The sequence below is a fragment of the Centroberyx affinis genome, unplaced genomic scaffold (assembly GCF_046629955.1).
Source record: "Centroberyx affinis isolate AG114_WGS23_722 - 3 ecotype Tasmania unplaced genomic scaffold, CSIRO-AGI_Caff_v1 ptg004236l_1, whole genome shotgun sequence".
NCBI classification, from domain to species: Eukaryota; Metazoa; Chordata; class Actinopteri; order Beryciformes; family Berycidae; genus Centroberyx; species Centroberyx affinis.
In genome coordinates, this window is record NW_027281975.1 from 16,002 (window position 1) to 29,796 (window position 13,795).

Sequence of the window (13,795 nt, forward strand, 5' to 3'; positions counted from 1 at the left end):
TCAAGTGGAGGCTTGTGCGATATCACACCACACTGCTAAAGATAAGGTGCACTTCGGATTGAACTTAATGTAATACCATTAGAAGAGACCCAACATCCAGTATCCGACGACCTCTGTTTATTATCTTTGACGTCATGGCTAATAAAATACCTATTAAAGCAGATCTTGCATGTTAAGTTAGAAACTGAATGTACATCATTAAATTAATGCCAAACAAGTGCTGCTTTAGAACGGACAAACCATTAGGACTCAAGAGTACAGGATGTGGAGCCGTTTCCCCCGCCTCGTCCAATCGGAACGCAGGAGACTTGAGCGTTACGGTCGCCTGGGAGAGGCTCAGTATGTTCTGTCGAGAGGGTGAGAGCAGATGTAGGCCCTGTTCTCCAGGACCTCCTGGGCAATCTTCTTGATGCTGGCGTCGTTGTTCTCCGGGGAATCTGGAACGGATAGGAATCTGAATTACAAAACGAGCCGGTTCCATTCGTCAAATACGAAAACGTGACATCTCCCCTCTCTGGATAACTGTGCATTACGTCCCGCTAATTAAAACAACTCCCACAATGTGAAATTCGAACGCAACGGGGGAGCCTGGCTGTTGGTATGCGGGTTTAGTGGGGAAATTCCGCAACACATGCAAGTCTTTTGTACCGAGATGCAATAAAAAGGGCGCGGGGGCTGTTCCCAATTACCGTTTTGTGTTGTACTTACGTTTTTGCAACTGAGTCATCAAGTAATTGTTCTTGAAGTAAGCGTCGCTGCAAAACGTGTTTGCGAGCAGCACCTAGAAAATTGGAGAACACAGCCATTCATCAAAACCTGCAGCCCCGTGAACCCAACTGTAAAACAGAGCTGAGAGAAATGAAAACAAAATACGGCGCAGGCATCAAACGCAAAAGCAATAAACTTCAACAAGTAATCAAATGTGAAGTGAGACAATTGCAACCATATGTTGAATTCTATTTTGATCTGCGGGTACATACACACACAAATTTGAAACAATATACCCAATTCAAAGCTACATATATATATACGCAGTACAAGCACACACTTGTATATTACATCTCAATTGGCAAAAAACAACAGTTTCTAACCACATTGGAACTAAATTAGATGAGAGCATTAAAGTTTGCTTCAGAAAAAAATGGATTTTGTCTTGAATCTCATGTAACTTAGTGAACCTAAGGCAAAACATTGCAGGCTTAAAAAGGAAAAAGGAGAGGTATCTATGGAATGGAGGGCTGCTGGAGAGGATTAGAACAAGCAGTGTGTGTTTTGCATAAAATGCGGAGGTGGCTCTCTGTTGTGTTTGCTGGAGCCTGACACACACGCCCGAAGCCACTGAGGATAGGAACGGACAGAGCTCAGGCTTGTCCGTTTTAAACAAACAGAAGAGAATCAAAACAGTATAACACAAAGCATCCACTGCTGCTCTTTAATCTCTCTTTTTTTGCTCTCTCCCTTGTTCTACATGAGTGTTTCTGATTATATACAGGACCGTTCTATAGTAACTGTTTACTCTCTGGCATCCAGGGGTTCACAACCTTTCCCCCCCCCCACAGAGCCACCTCAATTCACTCTTGATAAAAAATGGTTTCCCCATGAAAGATGGAGCAGTATGGATTATGGGTGATGAAGGCATGTCAGCTACATCAGATCTGGACACAATGTGGATACGGGATGCATGTTAACACCAGGTGTAAAGGGGGCCCATATGGCCTATAAGGACAAACTTCCTCTACTCCTTCACTCCACTGCTTTGGAACAATGTACACACTGGATGTTTTTTTGTTTTTTTTGTTAACTAGGCCCATTATGTTTTAGACAAGATTAGAGGCAGATCGTGCTTTGGCCTCACTTCTCCCAGGCCAGTTCAAGCTGGGCCCAAATTTTAGCACTTGATCAAAGCTCTGGTGGGTGTATGTGTGTGTGTGTGTGTGTGTGTGTACCTCATGGTCATGGTTCCTGAGGCCGATGCTGATGGAGCGGCTGGCTCTGGACAGGACAGCCGTCATGGCATAGAGGTTGATCAGCACATCTGCTACTCTCTTCAGGACAAGCTGCTCATCCACTATCGTCTGACAACATATATGGATACAAAATATGGACACTTATCAATCATCTCCAGCATCGGCAATGACTAAATATAAAATCCCCTAATTCAGTGTGCCTCCTTGGTCTGGAATCCATTGGAGGAACTGAATTATAATATTATAATACAGCATGTACAATAAGTCTACCCCCCACCCCTGCGTCCAACCACCCAAAACCCTTCCTTCTTCAAGCTTGTAACATTAGGACTCCATGATTAATACTGACGCTTGAATAGCAGATTTTAAGAAAAAAACATTCTTGACATTTCTTTCTTTCTCTTGTTTTACATGCATTCCTGTAACCAAAACCATTAAGCTTACAGGATGTGTTTGGTCGTATTTCAGCGTTTCTAACTAAACTGTTCAAGGTCTCGGTCCTCAGCTGCTAGAGATTCCAGTTTGATTAAAGCCTTCCGAAGACAAACCCCCCATGTAATGGATCAAAATGCAGTCAAATCACACAGGAAGACAAGATTTGGAAACCTGACGTGTTTCCAAGCGGTTTATTGCTACTCTGGGAAGGCCTTGATTACAATAGCGCAGTCACATAGAAGCTCATTTGGAGGGAGAAAAAAAAGGACACTTTGGACCAGCTGTCCAGCAGATGAACATTACCTCAGTGATACAGTGAGTGGAGGATGTGAATAGGTCTCTACTGTACAAAACAGGCCCCCCAATGAGTAAGAAACATATTGTGCATTCATCCATGTGACACAAATGGGAATTTTTGATATCTGAGCAGGAGCTGAAAATCCCACAGCCGTTTTTTCCACCTGTGCTAAAAAGGGGGAAAGGTAAAATAAATCACTTTACCTTTCCATATCTGTAGAGCAGGCTCTCCACAGTTGATCCAAAAAGGAAGATGTTTTGTTCTAATTTCTTTGCACTATCCTGTGAACAGAGCAGAGGGCGGTAAGCTTGCAGTGAATACGATGTTTTCCACTGATACATGGAGGCTCAAACACACTGGATATGATAAGAGAAAGTTCCTGTATTCCTACACAGCAATTGTATGATATTTCTGTTCCATGCCCGATTCTACCTCCTACTTCATATATTTGCTATAAGACCAGCTGACATCCTGCTCATATTGTTCAAACTCCTTGCTCATATATTACAGGGCTGTTAGGATTTTGCTCCTTAGCTTTTCCTCATCCATGTCTTGCCTTCCTGCAGGCTACTTCTTGACCTAAACATCCTGAGTAGCGTCATGTCCTTTTACCTAAAAATAGGTCAGTGGTCACTACAGACTTAGAAACCTCTCAACAAAGAGCTATTTTAGTCCTCTATTGATGCTCCAAAACCAAATCACGTTCAGAGCAGACGTGTCAAGGAGGTTTGATGTGTGGCCCAGTGCTTCGAATGAGTATTGGGCCGCCTGAAAACAATTGGTGCGTTTGAAAAAGCGTGCGTCCGAGGCTGGCAGGGCATTTCTCCAGTTCTTACCGCCATGCTGGGATGCACCACTCCATCTTTGCCGGTCAGGCCAAGGTCCACCGTAGCTCCCAGAGAGGTCTTCAGTTTCTTCCCCAGCATGCCCAAAGCCAGACCCACATTGCCTTTCTTCATTTCCCTGGGGGCAGAGCAGAGAAAGGTCTCAGAGACCTGAAGTCGAAAGAACTAAAGAGTATAAAATAAAAGTCTAAAAACTTCCAGAAGAGTCTTGGCTGACTAAGATTCTTCTTGAGGTTTTATTGAGTGGTGCAACTTTCATCCTCTTACTTTATTTTCCCTGTCAGAATTTTGCCAGCATACTGCATTCCAGTCAGAGCAATGTACATCCTCAGGATTTCATTGGTCCCCTGTAGACAAACAATAGATACAAATTACATGGTGTACTTGCTTATTAGGAGATGTCTAATAATATCTATTCTCTACCAGGAAGTGACATGCCAAAATTGGTAAAATTCAAAATGCCCACCTCACCAATAGCAGGTAACTGTCCTAAAACCATGCAAAATTACATTATAAAATCACCAAATTTGGCATACATGCAAGTTTTCTTCAATATTCAGGTTTGATTTACACCTTATCACACACATAAAGAGAGGAGGATGTTGCAGGCAATGTTGCAATGAGCTGCAGATCTGCTCAAGGAAAGCCAATCAGCTACTTGTCTGTTCAGTCCATTTTATTCCCGGACAACAGGGAGTAAGACTGAACCACCAAAGAGTCACCAGTTTACTTCATGTAATCTGAGACAAAAGAGACATACAGTATTTCAAAGAGTCATATGCCCTCTGGTGGCCACCTCTAGAACAGGCTGCCTTAACAAACTCCAGTACCTGATATTCTAATGCTTTTATTGGAATACCTCGAAGATGAGCAGGATGCGGCAGTCCCTCAGGTAGCGCTCGTAGGGGTAGTTCTTGGTGTAACCCAGACCCCCGAGGATCTGGAGAGCCTCGCTGACGCATATCCAGCCTCCCTCCGAGCTGAACACCTGCCACACAGCGACACAAAAAGACTGAGAAAACACATAACAAGACCTCTGGGGGAACTTTTCTCCAATAGCTAGATTCGTCGTGTCGTATTTGTTTTACACTGATGACGAAGTTCTCTAACCTTGACCATGGCAGCCTCTAGAGAACAGTCTGGCACCCCCGGTCTGTCCATCATCCCCGCTGTCAGGTAAGCCATGCTCTCCATCACAAAGGCATTCTGGGCCATCACTGCAAACTTCTCCTACAATAGGGAACAGGGCAAGGACAAACCGCGTTCATTTCTAGACCAGACCCGAGTAGCGTTGTTTGTTCTGGATTCTGCCAAGGGCAAGCGGAGCGTACCTGAATCATACCGAATTCACTCAGGCGTTTGTTGAACTGCTTCCTGGTGGCAGCGTACTCTGCTGTCAGTTCTACAAAAAGTGAGAGAGACACAACACTAAATTGCAGAAATTCACTTAGAGCCACATGTATCCTCTTGTTCAGTAAGGGCAACTCGTCTTTACCTATGAGTTTTTTGATCATTCCAGCCCCGGCGCTGCCCATGCTGAACCTCCCCGAGTTGAGGATGTTCATGGCAACCTGTCCAGAGACATGATGCCATAAGAAAAGCTGTTGTTGTGGTGGTTAAAATCACCACAACCTTGCATATATGCAGTAATGTACAATACGAGACAAATGTTACCTTAAATCCACTACCAACTTCCCCTATTACGTTCTCCACCGGCACTGGGACGCTGTCAAAGGTCACTTCACAAGCTGGAAGACAACAAAGTAACAGGTTACAACCATTTTAAAAAAAACAGACTATTCCAAGAGTCCGCCATGTTATCCGACAGTGAGAGAAGCCCTTACTGTTGGAGCCCCGGATGCCCAGTTTGTCCTCAGGCTTGCCACTGGTAATGCCCCCAAAAGCCCTCTCCACGATAAACGCGGAAATCTTATCCTTCTTCGCGCCGTCTTTGTCAACCACCTCGGTCCTCGCGAAGACCGTCATTATATCCGCCATGCCTCCGTTGGAAATCCAAATCTGATAGCACAAATTGAAAAAAAACTTGGGGATCAACACCTTGGAAAGTTCGAAGCAAACAGAAAATAACCCAAGAAAACGCTACGATGCCGCTTCTCACCTTGGAGCCGCTGAGCAGGTAATGCTTTCCATCATCCGACAAGGTGGCGCGGGTCTGAATGGAGGCGGCATCGCTTCCGCTGAAACCATCACACACAATTACAAGTGGAGCTAATGCAATTATGCGTACTGTGCAAAACATTCAGACACATATTACGAAGCAGATAATAGGGCCAAATGATCCTAATTACTCATGCATGAGCGTAACTGACGCAGAGAAACAGAGTGGCACAGTGAATGACATAGTTTGCTGGAAGAGAGTGTGAAATGGTGACTAAGGACAATCTTAAGCAGGGTTTCCAGGCCTTTACCTTCCAGGCTCTGTCAGACAGAAGGCTGCTATGTGTTCTCCTGAGGACAGTTTGGGCAGATACTTCTGCTTCTGGGCTTCATTCCCCGCTATCAGAATCCCCTGAAACACCAAACACCTGTTAACAAATCACACCGGGGGCCTCGTCCCGAATAATCTAATTAAACGTTGCAGATAGCGATTACGCTAGCAAAGACTACAGCGTCCTCCTACTCTCAACCCCTCAGGCCCTGTGCTCGCCAGCGTGATGGATGTTCTGCCGATCGAGCAAAAAAAACCTTATTTATTTAGTTTTACCTTCAGCCCAATGGCTTGGTGTGCAGCCAGTGTTACGGCGATAGAACCGTCCAGTGAGATGATCTCCCCCAGTCGTGCGTACATGGTGTTGGACAGTCCGAGTCCCCCTGGGGAAAAAGACAATGTCTGTTTTCTTTGACTTCAAACTTGGGGCTGACAGACACGACAAGACTGTCAAAGTCATTTTTGTCATGTTTGGGCGCGTGAGAGAAACATTTGCGGTGGCATTTTAAAGGAATAGTTCACCCAAAAATGAAAATCCTGTCATCATCTCCTCACCCTCATGCCAGTTGAAACACAGGTGAAGTTTGTCCATATAACACACAGGGAGGTTGCCAGCACAACTCCATAGCAGCCTTCTCCAAAACAACTGAAGTCAGTGGGGACCAGTTCTTCAGAGTTCCAAAAAGACCTACAGTATATTTACACCATCATTTAGTGCAAATCTTAACTACAGCTGATTGATTTGCAACAAATAATGGTGTATAGGTCTTTCTATTCACAGTGTGGTTGTTTGGCTGTTTTTGTTTTGGAACTCTAAAGAACAGGTCCCCATTGACTTCAGGTGTTTTGGAGAAGGCTGCTACCAAGTTGTGCTGGCAACCTCCCTGTGTGTTATATGGACTAACAAATTTCACCTGTGTTTCATTTGGCATGAGGGTGAGTAGATGATGACAGAATTTTCATTTTTGGGTGAACTATTCCTTTAACTTGGGGGGGTTGTGTGCGGGGAACATGTGCATGCATAATGGGAATACCTTAAGAATAATTGCATTCTTAGTTCATTTGTGTAATAATCAATTTATTATAATACTTAATGTGCATCAAGTCAAGTGAATAGGCAAAAGCCCACCTCACCCAGATGATCAGATATGGAATAAGAGAACAAAGTGAGATAATTGTCTCAGTGATTCAATACATTTAATAGCTAAATTAACTGCAGAGCATCAGGGGAAATGACAGCAAGGGAGAACAGCTGGGTAAAAAAATAAGGGAGAAATGACAGTGTGGATTCATAAGAACAAGTCTATTAGTACAGAAATAGGTGATACCACTGAGGCTGCAGGCTAGAGCATTTTCTAAAGTTTACTTACTGAAAGTGGCTGAGGCGTTCAAAGCGAATAATCTAGCTGTAACATTTTCTGATTGCCTTGTCACTTGTGTCTCTCCGCTCATGAATATTACAGCACGCTACTCTCCAATGAACAAGTATCAGTTTGATGAGTTTATTGAAGCGTCTAAGAGCAAATGACAGTCTTCCAGGGTTTATATATTGCATATGTGTAAATCACCTTACCATACTCCTCAGGAACCTGGATTCCAAACAGCCCAAGCTCTTTCAACCCATTCAGGGTCTCTGGAGGGATTTTGGCTTCGTGGTCAATCCTTTTCGAGTCAACTGAAATCACAAAGACCAGCCTTTCATCGCCAAATCATGAAATTCATCAAAGGGCATAGATTGCATGACCTAAATTTATCCAGGCGGATGTATGCAAAAACCCTCCCACTATTTTCATGCAACTCTTGCATTCATCGAGGTCTCCTCTCTCACCATCCTCGTTGAAGAATCTTTCCACCGGGGCGACAAACTGATTGATCTCCTCCAATTCTTCATTTCCAATTTCTGGATAAGGGAAGACCTCGGCCTGGAAGAGATTAAAGATGAAAGAAATGTAAACAGCTCTTAAACTGACAAGTCTGGGGTAGTTTGCTGGGCTTCAAAGGACATGATGTCTTCAAGTGTTCCTGGTAAGCTCTTCCTTCAGAGTTTGGAAGTTATAAATACAACTTGCAATCAAGTGTTTTTGCTCAAAAGTAATAACAAATGGACGCTGTAACAAAAGTAATAAAGTAGTTGGCTGTTGTTTTATTGTAGAAATCAGGTGGCACAAAGCTACTTTGTGCTGCAGCGCCAAACTGAAGAGGAGAAATTTCACATCTTGATCTTTTTACTTAATTTAATAGCCAAAAATTGTTGTATACCTCACTTTTAGCAACTGGTGACACTGCCTTGACGCTCTCCATCACCTAAATGTCACGTCTCAGCAACTCGAGTGTCATAGAAAATTCCCCACTGTCCCAGTTGTATGTCCCACATTGTTGGGTTGTTTATGTGCACTCAACTCTATTTCTGACAAAACTCGAAGGATGCAAAAGAATGCAAAACACCTCTGGCAGTCAAGACTTCTTATCATTAGAGCCACTGATTAACTTAACAATTAACTCTGACTAAGGAAACTAGGGATCTTCTGATTTAAATGCTAGTGGAAGTGAATAAGCCTGCTGAATGCAAACTGTCGACCAATCAGAGCATTCATTCAAATCTGAGTGTAGGTGACATCATTTACACCAGGAAGTAGCCTGGAATTCTACATTTGTTTCATTCTACTGACAACCAGAGGGAGAGTTTGACAAAGGGAATAAGTTACATTTCCACAATGCTGACAGTTAGAATAATTCGGGAAACCCAACATGAATATGTCCTTGTCTCCATACCTCATACCCAATGGAGAGACAGTCAAACCAAATTCCATTCAAAAATCTGTCGGCATTGATGGTAGAACCTAATTAAGACCATTTTAGGAATTATGAGGGCCCTATGGTAATTTCGGCATAAAAGGGATCTTTATGCATACAAGGGAACTTAACAGAATTTCAGCTTTTATAATTGGTTCACACTGCCCGCTACCGCCCAATACGGTGTATGGTAGAGGGAAATTGTGGGAATAGCAGGCAAACCGAGCCGAAATGTTGACATTTTATTGAAATAAGTGCGGTTTGTTGTACTGAATGTATGCCGAATCGAATAGTGGATCCAACTAATTGGTAAAATGCCTTAAGTCATGTTGTAGGAGGTGTGTACCTTTGCCGAAACGTAAGGCAAATTTAAACTGACAGATTTTTGAAGGACTCTGGCTAACAGTTCTCTCCGTTCAAGAGAGAACGGAATGTGTCGTGGCTAGTTTAAGCATGATATAAACTACGATAAGCCCATTCGTCTTTTAGTAAATAACAAAACAAAAACAATTACCTTGTTTACCTGACCAAGGAACAAATCCTTGGCATATGCGAGGTTCCTTGCATGGGTTTTAATAGTCCGACGATGTTGCAGCTGAAAGACTTGTTTCCCTGTATGCCGAACATTACAGGTGAGTAAACGCTTTCCGAGTTGAACAGGTTTGGAAAGGACGATAATTCTGTTTATATTCATCGCTCTGACATAAATTGCTAACTCGTACACCCCGGGGTTACGATGTAGGTACCTTTCACCTGATTCTGTCTCATGCTGATGACGTACAGAGAACGTTAGATAATGCTGCCTTCAAGTGCTCCTCGTAAACTCTAGCGCTTTTGGTTGGAAATAACAAAATGAACCATGATGTGGCAAAAGTAGTTTTTCTGATGGGTGTTGTTTTATTTTATTTTATATGCTTTTATTTTAAATCAAGCCTCACAGAGATACTTTGTCCTACAGCGGAAGAATGAAGAGTCAAAAAAATATGCAGTAGGCTTGTTGTCGATATTTTAAATGATTTATTCAAACAAAACGTGACAACAAAAGGAGACTGAAGAGAATTTTTGTTTGCAGGAAAACATAACGTTGTTGAAAATTCAGAATCTCCCGGCTGTATTTGCTGCTTTTGCCGGGCCTTTCATGTGCGCTGAACGGGTGATTACCCTACGATATTTCCGACAGCACGTGAAGGCAGCATTACAACTTTGCCATCACACCACTTGGTGGCGTTATTTACTTAAGAACAATCTATCACCCAAGCTTCAAAATAAAAAAAATATAGAAACAGAGGGAGAACTATAAATAAAACCTATAAATGTACACTGTAGTATTATTGTGGCCATGAATGGCAGTAACAAAACAGAAAACAAATACATCAAACTGTAGTCTATAAATGTCTATTGAAATATTATTGAATGAATGGACAAACCTGAATGGCAGTGCTGTAGTGCACATCATGCTTGGGTGGTAAATAATGAAGGTCCAGGCCTACAGTCTGTCCCTCCCATCAGCCTGATGACGCAGTCCCGCTGACATTGAGGACTGTGGTCTTCAAAGCTGGGGGATCTATTTTTAGCTCCAGACCTCAAGGGCTACAGACAGACAAACTGTCACTCAGACCACCTGCCTCACTCTCACCCAGCTTGTGGCTGCAGACGGGCCGGCCCAAGTGTGCTTTGCTGAGCTCCGGGTTAGAATTACAATAACAATGTGGATGATGCAGTCAGAGGCCAGGAAGAATGTGAAATCAATCCAGCTGCTGTTTTGTCCTTCGATGGGAGTCATCACCTTCAGAAAATATCGATGCGGCATGTAATTAGAATGCTTCGGCCTGTACGCAACGGATATAGATCGGTGGTTCTCAACATGGGTTCCGGGGTCCACCAGGGGTCCTTGAAGGGGTTCCAGGGGGCCCCCAACAAATTGATAAATCGTTAAACTTCACAATAATTTCATTTACAAGAAGTTAACACAATCAGAGAATGTAGAAGAATAACTATTTTCATCATAGTTTCTCTGTTATCTCTCTACCTACAATACAGATAGTCATGAAATTCTGGACAAAATCATATCTAACAATAAAAATGTCATTGAATGGGGGGTTTGTGGCTCTATTGTGGACTAAATTATGGGTCCTTGATATAGATTACAACCGAGAGAGCAGTCACACACACTTCTATGCACACCCCCACACACACACACACACACACCACAAGTTCATGACTTAGTCAATAAAGCAGCCTTTTTTTTTTTTTTTTTTTACAGTATATCGTTTTATTTTGCGTTCTCAACATGGTCACAGTACTAGTTTTACATCAATAGGGTTTTTTGTCTACTTAGAAACTGAATGTATAATAAAATGAGAGCACTCCTCCCTTCCCCTTGGACTTCCAAAGTGTCGGGGGCTGCGAGTGCGAGAGAACAGGAAGTGTCTCAGGACATGAAGAAGAAGAAGAAGAAGAGGAAGCAGTGATAACCGTGTAACAGTTGGCTGTTCGTCTCTAGATCCTATGATAATTCAGTATTGTTGGAGGCAGAGAGAAGCAGTTGATGATTATGTAAATATCGGAGGGGAGCGGGAATGCACCTTCAATGTAACTGCAGACATTGAGCATCAATAATAATAATTTACAGACTATTTACATATTTCCCTCCTCTCTTCATCGACCCTCCCACCCTCTTCTCTCTCTCTCTCTTCCCTTTTTTACGCCCCTCTTCATTTGAACAAGAGTTACATTACATTTCCGCAGATGGATTTTTCGCTATTTACACTCAGCGGTATACTGCCATGTCTTTATACTGTACAGTGGGACACAGAGGTGAAATGCATGCCGGAGGAGAAGGACACAGCTTTAAATGAAAAAGACCCAATTAGCAAAGCCGGAAAATCATCTACATGTAAACGAGCATCAGTCAAAAGAGAAATCAAAGCTACATTTGCAAGTTTTGGGGGGGGGGGGGGGTCTTGTTTATGCCTGTTGCTTGAAATAATAAAATGAAACGACTTAAAAAAAAAGAAAAAAAAAGAAAGAAAGAAATTGTAGGCATCAATGGCAATAGATCAGTTTGCTGAGGGAGCTGGAGGGGAGCGTCTGACACTTTGATTTGACCTATTTTAGAGTGAGAACTATCAAGATGGGTTTCCTCTTGGCTGCTGTCTGCCCTGTTAGCCCATTCTAACTCGTGAGAGTCTGATCTGGAGTCAGCAGTTCAGCGGCCGATTGTGGTGTTGCAGCGGGGGTCGCTGGGAGATTCAATTTGGTCCCCGATTTAGTTTAAAATGGAATTGGCGATGCAGTGTCGGAACTTTCCTAAGTGTGACATAAACTAGGCTGAATAAAATGTTGCAGGTTATTACATCAGCAGTCCAAAAAAAAATGTTGTTAGCCTACACAAAGCCCCGCAGGATCAATTTTGGGATGTTTTTTTTTTTTTTTTTTGAAAATTTGCGTCTCTGGAGAAAAGTTTGCAGAGCACTGATCTACTGGACATCACTTGACAACAGTAATGTGTGAGCCATTGACTAAGACAGATGATGAATATGGAGATAAGAGTTCCATTCAAAATAAGTCGTTGCTGTCTGCAAGTGCAGCAAGTCCGTTATCGTTCTGATTTCCAGATGATAGAGTACATCTTTTGTCACGCCGACTCTAAAGGTTACACAAATTGTTGTTGGCAAAGAACTTTCCTCTGACAGCTGTAATAATGTCCAGCTTCAACTACTGTTGTACACTAAGATTCAGACCGACAGCCTGTTAACTACTGTATGTTGATCAAGAAAAGATACAGATTTGGTTATCCTCTGGAGTGACATAAATACAGAATTGACTTCAGTTAGTTGTATTTGTCGAAGTCAATGCTATTCTACCATTCATTTTCAACAACTGTCAACTGTAACACTGATATAGTTTGGGAATACACAATAGTTAGAAAATAGCCTCAAAATACAATGTTACATGCAATATTTTCTTTGACATTCTTTATCATTGCGGAAGGTCCAGTCCCTCCAAATCCATGTGGACACTTGCAGTTCACTGAAACACTGAGGAAGAAATGACAAAAGACATTGGAAAAAAAAAGACACAACTAACAAAACTAAACAAAAGGGAACAACCACCTGATTGCAATTGTTCATAGACAAAATAGTAAATACATATTGCACATACAAGTAAAAAAAAAAAAAAAAATCCATCTCATAGTCTTTAAGCAGATACAGACTAATTTCTGCCACTGATATCAGCTAAGTAAAACAAGTGCTGTGTCTATCCCTTCACCCCGCAACACAAAACCTGCTCCAACACACCGGCTCCGCTCCACCCACACACACACACACACACACACACACACACGCACAGAACGGCTGAAAGGTACAATCAGCCATCCCGTAATATGTCAGAATGATGATTGATTGATATAAAACAGAACTGCCATTTGCGGTGAGTGAAGCGCGCGCGCGAGAGAGAGAGTGCTGTCACCGCCGCAGAATGATAAGTATTGATTTGTGGGACCGTGGGCGTCCGCGCGGCTCCAGGTAGAGTAAAAGTGAAAAGTCAGATCTGAGGGGAGTAAACAGCACGGCACGACACACTCATGGCTAAAGAGACGCACACAAAGGAAAAAAAAAACAAAAAAAAAACGAAAGAGGGGACAGGGCACACTCAGCCAGCTGAGAGCTTCCACGTCAGAAAGAGACACTTGGACAGTCACGTCGCTGTTTTCCCGCTGCACAGTTGTTTTTTTTTGCTCGCGCTCCTTCCTGCTTTTCGGCTACCAGCCCGCCAAACAACAACAGGACAAAAAAAAAAAAAAAAATCACACAAAATCTCTCGGAGCAGAACAGGCTTCAATCATACCAGCGTCGTCGTGTTGCAGTTCATATAGCGTTTCGTATTGTTTATCGGACTCTAAAAAAATAGGTTTTAAAAAAATAAAACGATGGTGGACGAGCAGCCGGGACTGAAGGGGGGTGGGGGGGGCGGGGAGGTGCAGCGCGTGAGGCCGCCGTCCACC

At 42.9% G+C, this 13,795-nt stretch overlaps 1 protein-coding gene across 1 annotated transcript; it reads right to left on the reverse strand.

Moving 5' to 3' along the window:
- Position 1: 1 nt before the first annotated feature.
- acad9 (acyl-CoA dehydrogenase family, member 9) lies at positions 2-9,535 on the reverse strand. Its single transcript, XM_071543139.1, has 18 exons — positions 9,302-9,535; positions 7,823-7,916; positions 7,568-7,669; positions 6,271-6,377; positions 5,975-6,075; positions 5,665-5,743; positions 5,390-5,564; positions 5,220-5,293; positions 5,041-5,116; positions 4,877-4,947; positions 4,656-4,775; positions 4,405-4,533; positions 3,813-3,892; positions 3,537-3,663; positions 2,904-2,981; positions 1,947-2,075; positions 709-781; positions 2-437 (listed from the first exon to the last, which is right to left on the reverse strand). Exons 1-18 carry the CDS (start codon positions 9,479-9,481, stop codon positions 337-339), a joined length of 1,896 nt encoding a protein of 631 aa, XP_071399240.1. The 5' UTR covers positions 9,482-9,535; the 3' UTR covers positions 2-336.
- Positions 9,536-13,795: the final 4,260 nt, after the last annotated feature.

Bases quoted from the DNA above. Each gene is read 5' to 3' on its own strand.
- acad9 (XM_071543139.1), bottom strand. From the start codon at position 9,481: ATGAATATAAACAGAATTATCGTCCTTTCCAAACCTGTTCAACTCGGA. The intron at 7,670-7,822 runs GTGAGAGAGGAG...TTGTGATTTCAG, and splicing joins AAGATTCTTCAACGAGGATG to TTGACTCGAAAAGGATTGAC. The intron at 5,294-5,389 runs GTAAGGGCTTCT...GTTGTCTTCCAG, and splicing joins GGGCATCCGGGGCTCCAACA to CTTGTGAAGTGACCTTTGAC.